Below are 9670 nucleotides of genomic sequence, written 5' to 3'. Positions count from 1 at the left end.
TACACATCTCAGCAATGTAAGTGAACTGTTTACTTTTTGGAAATTCATAAAATTGAAAATTTAAAATAATTTTTATATTTCAGATGTAGCAAACTACCATAGTTATAATTGATTATATAATAAATATAAAAAAATACTGTAAAAACTTGAATAGAAGCCCTGGATTTTTTTTTTGGCAAACTTTGGATGGGCTTCTTTTTTAGGAAGCAAAAACATCAATCTGTATCATGGAGTGTATTAACCAGCATGACCTAAACTACAGTACTGTAAACCAAGCCTGTTTTATTTATTTTATCAATACATGTACAGTACAGTGTATGTACTGTAATATCTTGGTGGGCTTCTTCTCGAGATGAGCTTCTTTTCAAGGTTATTTTGGCCAACTATAGAGTAAGAAGTCATTTCCTGAATTTTAGATCATTTCAGCTGTTCGGCCCGGGGTACATATTACTCTTTGCTTGTAAATGCGTCTTAACACTGTAAACTTGTGAAACCAAACAATGATTAAATGGTTTAAATTGTTTGGTCGCACTTGAATTGGCTAGTGTAATAAACAGCTGCGGGTTGTTTAAAGCACCTCTGTTATCTTTTCTGCTAACGATTGAAAACTCATCAGGTCTGATCAGATCTTCATTGGTCTATGTACACCAGTACTGTATGATTGGCTGAAACTGTACGGACTAAATTAAAAATTAATACAGAGTGTTAACGGATTAGAACTGATCAATCAGATTTGATTGCATTAGTTGAAAACGAATAAAATCTGATCAGAGTTAAGACGTATTTTCAAGCAAACAGTAATTAAAAGAAAAACAACAATGACCTTTAATTTCTGTTTACTGTTATTGTTTTACAGTGTGTAATCAGTGAAACTGAATTATGCGAGGATGTCACAGGAGTGGAATTGCAGAAAGGCTTCAAAGATCCAAATCCATACATTGGTATGAATAAGATTATTGAAACTACTTGATCAATATATTTTTATAATTTATTTACTTTTATTAACAAAAGGGACTTTCTATCCTACATTCAGATTATATACAGAAGCTAGCAAAAACAATAAATACAGTATAAACAATAAATTTCTACTTTAATACTAAGATTGAAAAGGGGATGTGATCAGTCTGTTATTATAGCTTGCCGTTCAGCTTGATAAATGCTCAATGTTATTATTGTTATTACATCCAGACCGGAATAAGAATCTTAAAACTGTGTAATTCCATAGATTTAAAAAAATTTTTTTGTCATATTTTTATGAAATTTTGTAGTGACGTAAAAAAATTGTGTATGTGATTGTGTGCATTTGTATATTAGCCAGAAATGCGCATAGCTGTTCTCTGGCAACAACATTACTGTCAACATTAGGCAGAAATGTTCTCTTCAGTGTACCAGGACTCATGGAGTAGCCTGCATTCAAACTTATTATTCACCAAATATTTACAGTAGTTTCAAATAAAAAGGTTCAGACAAAAGATTTAAATTAAAAAATTTCAGCATTTGTCTATCTTTAAAATTGTATTGTTGCCATTTGAAAGAGTTTCCTAACATCCCTTTGCTTTAACATTAAATTCCTTAACATTAAATTTTGGAGAATAATAGTTTGTTATTAATTTGTTGCCTTAACAATAATAAAAGTAATATAAATTTAGTACTTTTTTAAGTAGTTGTTTATGAGTTATATATGTGTATATATGAAGAGTGGTTATTCTATACCCAATTGAATATTGTTTGATTTATCTATTTATATTTTGACAATACTTTGAGAATAAAATGCATCAGCATAGGAGTGGCAGTGTTTTCTTCGCAAATTAATTTATGGTGGTCTCAGAACATATTCAATCAATGAAAAATTGTCCAGTTTTTCTAAGCATCAGGGAGCTTAGACCAAAATATCGTTTGTCAGCTTCAAAATATTTGAGGGTAATTATTTTATAAATCTGTGTCATTTTATACAAGGTGTAAATTTTTTGTTTTAGTATACTTGTTACTTGTGCTTGTATAGTGCTTTTCCTTGTAATTTACAAAGTTCATTTTTATCCTTTAAGCCATTAGGTTTACATAGTTAAATACTGTTACCCCATCATCGCCCACTAGGTAACCATTTATACAGTAAAATGGAAAAGCAATGTAGATTTGCTCAAGGACACAAGCATGTTGCACAGCAACAAGGAATTGATCCAGATCGAGAGAAAAACCTGGGTGGGGGGACACACACCAAGTTCTTTTCCTTTTTTGTTGGGGCCTAGCCTCTTTATCCCCTCCCCACCACCCTGGACCCTGACAATTATGCTCTGAAGCATATCTTTCCTGGTTTGACACCTGCAAACACCATTGCTTGGGCCTTGTTCATGCCTGACCATGTGCTCTAATTAACCATATCTTTCGGATAGGAAGTTTAGCTGAATAAAATGGCTCTGTCTACACTACTACATTTGGAAAAGGATAGGCCTATGTGATTGCTTGTTGGGGTACTGACCAATTAAATATCTTTAGACGTGTGTACAGTATGTGTTGAATTTTGTGTTAATTTGGTGTTAAATATGTAAGGAAAGTACACAGTAAACTGAGTTCTTTACGCATTTTGAATGTTTGTGTCCTATGAAATTGCTATACACTATAAAGAAAGATTTTGCAATTTACTGCTAAGTAAAGTGTACAGTAAATGGAGTTCTTTTCGTATTTTGAATGTTTATGTTCTATGAAATTGCTGTACATTATAAAGAAAATATTTTGCAATTTACATGAACTGTAAAAATGCAATAAAAAAAATCTTTCTGTACATAGGAGTGGGAATAGTGTGTTAAAATGCTTGAAACTTGGCAGTTCTTAGCAGAAATGTGTTTGTGTTTACTTGACTGCCAAATATGCCAATTTTCTTTTCTGATATTGCCTGCAGCTTGCATACACAGATTTGTCACACTTTGAGTTATATGATAATAAAGACTTTTACATCAGTATGCTACCACTTTGTATCACTACAGTACTTGTGTTATTCCTTACTACAAGAATTTAAATAAAATAGAAAACTTTTCTTTTAAAAATAATTTATTATCCATGAAGAAAATTCTAATTATAGTGATCTACATACCTGTATCAGAGAATCCAGTTTGCCCTCCAATTCAAGACCACCATTGGGACTTAATATATGGGGTAGTCTTGGAGTTCGGTCTCCAATTGGAGGGTTACACTAGGTTTGTGTTAGATTGATGATGGATAGTTTTCATACTTCGAAAAAAGTGTCTCAAATTACAGTAAAAGGGTCTTGAATTGGAGGGCGAACTTTATAATACTGCTAGGTGGTTTTGTAAAATACTGTACTGTATTGCATTCATCATTTTAAAAAGCTTAAGTATGTACAGCAACTCCTATACATACAAGTACTGTATTAGATTTACCATATAGACAAATATTTTATTGTTAAAACAATCCAAAATAGACAATACTACAACTAGGAACTGTAACCATACCATTCACACACCAGGGGCGGATCCAGGGATGTCCAAAAGGGGCCCCCCCGAAAGGTCGGCCAGTCGAGATAATACTACCCCACGGGGTTCGGGGGATTCCCCGCAAAATTTGTGTGTTGTAGATGGCCAAAAATAATCTCTGAGGCGTTTAGAGAGATCAATTTTCTTTTTCTTTCAAAAATGGGGTCCAGGGCCGGCCTGGCCCCCCCATACATCCGCCCCTGTACACCCACCCAGCCACACATCATAAATGCCGAACCACAGTACTGTACCTTCATTTAGCTTTAATTTACTACAAGTCATCAGTGATTAAAATTTACAGTATTGTGAGTTGAACTTGCCTAAGTCGAATTCAAAGTGGCATTGAAAAATTATTCGACTGAGATAAAATTTGACTTACAGATTGTTAATTAAAACAACAATTTGGCATGTAAAATAAGTTCTAGTTAGCAAATTCAACTGCATATTTATCCTATATGGACATACTGTTTTTCTAGCTGCTTTCTACGTTGGCTACATTATTAATTTGAAACCCATTAAATTCCCTTCCTCTTTGCAGTCCACAATTTTTATCCAATTACTACAACCTTCCTCATCATACTTTTACTACACTATACCAGCACACATGAGTTATTATTTGGATAATATAGTTCTAACCACCAATTATCACTCTTAAAACAATCAAATACTGTATATTGCATGGTCAGTTAAAATTAACAATTGCACATGCATACTGGTACATCGTTGGGTTTTGAGAACCCCTATAATTTATCAGCTCATTTATTAATGGTCAGCTGCATGGACTACCCTCATTAAATAAGGTTTAAAGTCCAACTTCGGAGAAAAAAACAACTGATTTTTCTAAGACACAAAAACATATTTGACAAACAATTTGGTAACGGTTAATGAGATACATATTTTTGAATATTTAAAAACGGCGGAAAAAAGAGTGGTTACACCCTTTTTCTCCCAGTACTGTACAAGTATGGTTTGTTGTAACACTAGATACTGTATGCGCAATTCAGTATTTTTATGGTAAATAGTAAAATTGTTTTTAATAAAATAATAATTTTAATTGAAAATTGTAATACTGTAGCGTGAAGTAAACCTACATAGTACATTAATCTGCATTACACCACCTTAAAAATAAAATATTAAGATTCATAATTACTATTTATATCTTCTAATACAATGCACTTACTGTAATTTTCTTAAAATGTTCATTTAATCATTACTGTATTTCTTTTAAATTTCAGAATGCCCATAATCAGCTTCATGCAAATATCTATAAAATACTGTACTGATACTGGTTCAGTTTCTGACAACAAAGATACTGTAGATTTATTATAACTACAGCAAAGAGACATAAATGTTGTACAAAATTGTAGGCCTACAGAGGGCTAGTCTAACCTAAAGAAATTTCATTACAGACACATTTATTCAAGTATTACAAACAAAATAAATCCTGGTTAATGACTGTTTTAGCTACGGAGGTATAAAAGGATGGTGTAAGAATCAGCAAGAGAGGAAGATAGAACTAACTTACTAATCTGTTACATGATCTTAACCCAATTACAGTAGTCTGTTATAATGATATGTGGTACAGATCAGATAGTTGACTATGAAAATATATAGCTAAATGTATTCCTGATTCCCCTTTTAAAAATAATTTTATAATGTAATTATCTACCTAATAAAACCCACATGAGTTAAAGACCATCCAAAATAACTCTATCCAGATATCCTGCCCAGACTACTGTATCAAATCATCTTTGACAAAAAACTGGTGTATGCTATACAGTATATAGTGTCATGATGTGCTGTGATCATGACCATATGTAAGCATCTCACATTGTTTTGTCAAATAAGATTTGATTATTGTATTATTAACAGGACTTGATTTAAAATACCATCAAACGGATCATTACAGCATGATTAAATTTAAAAAAAAAAAAAAAAAAAACCTTTTAAAGACCATGAAAAACCTGGTCCGGGTCCTAAAAGTGATCTAGTATAATAATTGGAATGACATCTACCGTACCTCGCTACTGTATAATAAATAAAATACAGATATCAGTATTTGGTATTGTAATATGCAAAAGAAATTAGTTTTGACACCCAATTTATCATGAACTAATAATGCATAGATTTTTAATATTAATTTAAACTTGGCTTGGCTGATGGTCTATTTATGGTTTTGGAAGCTCATAAATTTTGGGTCGGTGCCCCTCTCTCACTTTGCCCAAGCTGGCTGTAACAATGTTCATTGCAGCCATTATCGTGGTGTCTTGCTCCCTTGGTGTTCCAAGCTCTGGGTTAAGCTCTACGACATCCACAGCATGGAGGAGACCTGTATCCGATACAACCTCCGCAATATACATTCCCTCACGATAGGTCAAGCCACCCATCACAGGGGTTCCGGTACTAGGTGATACAACGGGGTCTAGTGAATCAATATCATAACTCAAGTGTATGGGTCTGTCTCCCATAGGGTTAACCGTTTCAAGTGCACGACTTAGAACTTCTTTCACACCAAGTTTATCCACATCATGTATAGAATATCCAGTCATGCCAAATTTCTCCATGATATATTTTTCCCCAGGATCGATATCACGCAAACCAATATAAACTATATCTTTTAATGAGATGCAAGGTTTAATCCAGTCAAATCCAGGAACCGTTGGCATGTAGTCAGTCAGCTCATGAACAAGGAAAGACTGTACCATGCCATGAAGGTTTCCTGACATTGACGTCAACGGTGTGTTCAAATCAGCATGTGCGTCGATCCATAACAAGCACAAGTTTGGGTTCACTCGTGCATGGCCGTGAACACTACCCACAGATAATGCGTGATCTCCGCCCAAAGTCAAGCATAAACGTTTGTCTTCTTTCATGATTTTGTATACAGCATTAGATATCATCTGTGTTGCTTTTCCTAGGAAGCGAGAGTTTTTAACTGGTCTCATCGATGTCATATCTTCATCCATTTCTGGAAATTTTATATCTCCGTAATCTTTCACATCTCTTTCTATATCTTTCAATTGCTGAATCAATCCCACATCTCGAATTGTTTGCGGGCCCAGTCTAGTTCCAGATTTACCCTGTCCTTTATTTATAGGAGCGCCGATAATGCCGATATTTCTTGGTGCTTGAGCTTGACTTAGGCCCCTACTACTAAGACTAGCAACATATGTACCGCGGATTAAACCGCCCAGAATCGGGCATGTTGAGCGAAGAGCCGGTAACATTTTGTGGCCTAGCAGCAGCAGACTGGTGGTACGACCGAGTAAAGATTTCATCATAAGGACTTGTTTAAGCGAAAAGTGAATACTCACAAATGTTCACACTTACAATCAGAAGTTAATTATGCAGCTCAACCATCAAATTTAGAGAACTCCCAGCTTCATCGGTGTCTTAAACGTCCATACATTACCTCTACTTTCTTATCATTGCGCATGGTACGTAACACCCTGAACGCATGCATATGCAGGTAGGTAACAACTGGCGCCCCCAGGAGGCTGATACTTTTCATCTTTTAAACATACAGTAGTACATTTCTTTCATGTACACTATCAGAGTTGTGTTTTTCTTTATCCTGTTTTTTTGTTTTAGGTCTGTTGTAATTTTTATTGTTTGCATTTTTATTGCATTGTTTGATGAAATAAACGAAATAAAATGAAAGGAAATAACTAATGTTTGGCGTATTGTACATGATATTTAAAATCAAAGCAAAAAATAAAAGAAATGTGTGACGTATCTGTTAATTGAAGCCAAATAGGACACATAGACCAGCAGCTACTCATTATAGACACAGGGTTGGCATACACAGGCGTCAGTTTCACAAACAATAAAAACTAATTTTAGAGGATTATTATATAAGATAATAATCCTGGGCGCAGATCATAGATGGGCACACCCCCCCCCCCCGGGTTACCATATTATTAACGGGGTGGTCCCCCACTTTTCGACCGCAATGTAATTTGTTGAAATGAACTGCATACACGGAGACCCAGGTTTTAACGAGGAGCACCTGTGCCTGAGTACGTACAGCAGCTACTATAGCAAGACCGATGACCTATCACATTGCTGTCTCTTATACACATCTAGATGTGTATAAGAGACAGCTGCATACACGGAGACCCAGGTTTTAACGAGGAGCACCTGTGCCTGAGTACGTACAGCAGCTACTATAGCAAGACCGATGACCTATCACTAACATCAGAATTACCTATAGGCCTACAGTAGACACCCGTGATGGCGTCAGAATCCGCCCGACAGGGGAAAAAAAGCCCCGACGGTAGGAGGCGAGCAAAGCGAACCTCACTTGCCTGGAATCAGCTGCCTAGGGGCTACTAGTCGGGGTCCAGGGGAGAAACCCCCGGGAAGCTACGGATATTTTACGGATTTTGGTGAATTTTTATTAGTTATTTGAAGCTACCGTATGACTTGTAGGCCTATGTTTTATAATGTCGAAATAAACTTTAAAAACCGAATATTTTTGAATAAAAAACGAGAAACAAAGAGTAAGCAATGCACTTATTTTCAAATCCGTTTTACATTTTATATTATTATAACAAAAAAAAATTACCGTATTACATTACAATATACTATCCTCCCATCATGGCAAAATCCAGGTTTCTCATAATCCATGTGATTGTGAATTATTAACAACAAAATTACGAATAAGAATAATGTCTTACTGTAAATTGTAAGGTCCACCAATTTTTGACGTAGGGCCTATTATTCTACGATAAATTAAGAAAACACAATGTCACCGGGAACGTCACAGTACAATCTTTTAATTCAAAGTGAAGTTATAATTTTTTTTAAATTTTGCCTGAAATCTGTAAACCATGAGGTTGCGTCCCCGATCAAGATATACCGGTATTCCAAGCATCATAAGGATATCCAAAAGAGCATTTTATCATAGAACCCCAAGTAGAACGTAAACCATTTCTAATTAGTCAATTGAACAAGGGCGAATCCAGAATCTTTTAAACGGGGGAGGAGTATTTGAATTCTTTTTTTTTTTAATTTCAATACATAACATTAATACATAACATTAATATGCACTGACATTTAAAAAAATTGTGTCAAAACGCTATTTTGACACTTGACACTGTCTTGCTGACTTACGTTCCAGTAGATGTTTGAACTACAGTATTCATTGGGACGAATATCTGTTGTTTCAGAGGCTAAATTCAATGTGAAAAGTAATATATACGGTGATAACTTACAATAAAATTGTACGTGAATTTATGTTATATTATTATTATTATTATTATTATTATTATTATTATTATTATTATTATTATTGTTGTTGTTGTTGTTGTTGTTTTTGTTATTATTGTGATGAAAAGTTAACACAAACAGTACACTGTAGGTCAATGAAGGCGATATGGTTGCTAAACGAATAGGCATGTAAAAATATTTTTTTAAATTTTTTTGTATTTCCCGACGGAATGTACTCGTCTTCCCCTACGGAAGAGCTGTTCGAAAGAGCGAAACTTAAATGTTCCTAACCAATTCTAAAGGAGAACCAATTTTAAGAGAACTAACCAAAATTTAAAGCTTGTACAAGCTGTCTGGATTTGGAAACCCGTAAATATGTTAACACATGCCTTTGTATATTAATTATGTGAAGGAACCATAAAGAAACAGTAGATCACTTCATCTGTGAAATGTTCTAGGTTAAAACCAATCAGAGACTTAATATTCTCTGAATTGGAAAGAGATCCACGTAACCATCATTTAGAAACTCACTGGACTTCATTTATGGTTCTAATGATTTTAAACATATATTTTTAGATGATCTGCTTGATATAGATGAAAATCTTTCAATCATTGATCAATATTATTATTATTATTATTTATTCAGGCAAAAGATACAATATACAAACTATAAATACAAATCAGAAAAAAATTAAACGAACATAGCATTGACAAGTAGGCCTACAGTAAATAGACCATTGTCATTAGCTGCCAGGAAAGCGCAAAAGCAGCCTAAACCACTGTCACCAAATAGGTGTGTGCCTCCAACTAATGACTACATGTACTTAGATACAGTAATACAAATAATATTATGATATACATAAACGAAAGTGACTAGAGCATTACATTATAATATTAAGCCTAAGATATATCCATATAGATGCTAATAATAATTGAAATATTAAATTAGTTATACAAAATTTACATTCGAA

The 9670-nt window shown here is 34.2% G+C and overlaps 2 protein-coding genes across 2 annotated transcripts in view; one reads left to right on the top strand and one right to left on the bottom strand.

The window, feature by feature from the left end:
- Positions 1 to 5410, top strand: part of LOC117111859 — a gene marked incomplete in the record, with an annotated part of 8917 nt that extends 3507 nt beyond the window's left edge. The window contains 1 exon segment of the mRNA XM_033254871.1: positions 857 to 5410. Coding sequence (XP_033110762.1) covers positions 857 to 970 — 114 coding nt within the window.
- On the bottom strand, positions 3028 to 6952 carry LOC117111857 (arginase, hepatic-like). Its single transcript, XM_033254869.1, has one exon. The coding sequence runs from the start codon at positions 6767 to 6769 to the stop codon at positions 5657 to 5659; it is 1113 nt and encodes a 370-aa protein (XP_033110760.1). The 5' UTR covers positions 6770 to 6952; the 3' UTR covers positions 3028 to 5656.
- Between the last annotated feature and the right edge of the window lie 2718 nt (positions 6953 to 9670).

The sequence above is a fragment of the Anneissia japonica genome, unplaced genomic scaffold (genome assembly GCF_011630105.1).
Source record: "Anneissia japonica isolate Jap-2015-1 unplaced genomic scaffold, ASM1163010v1 scaffold1203_len951721_cov167, whole genome shotgun sequence".
Classification (NCBI taxonomy): domain Eukaryota; kingdom Metazoa; phylum Echinodermata; class Crinoidea; order Comatulida; family Comatulidae; genus Anneissia; species Anneissia japonica.
This window is presented reverse-complemented; position numbering and strand designations above follow the sequence as displayed.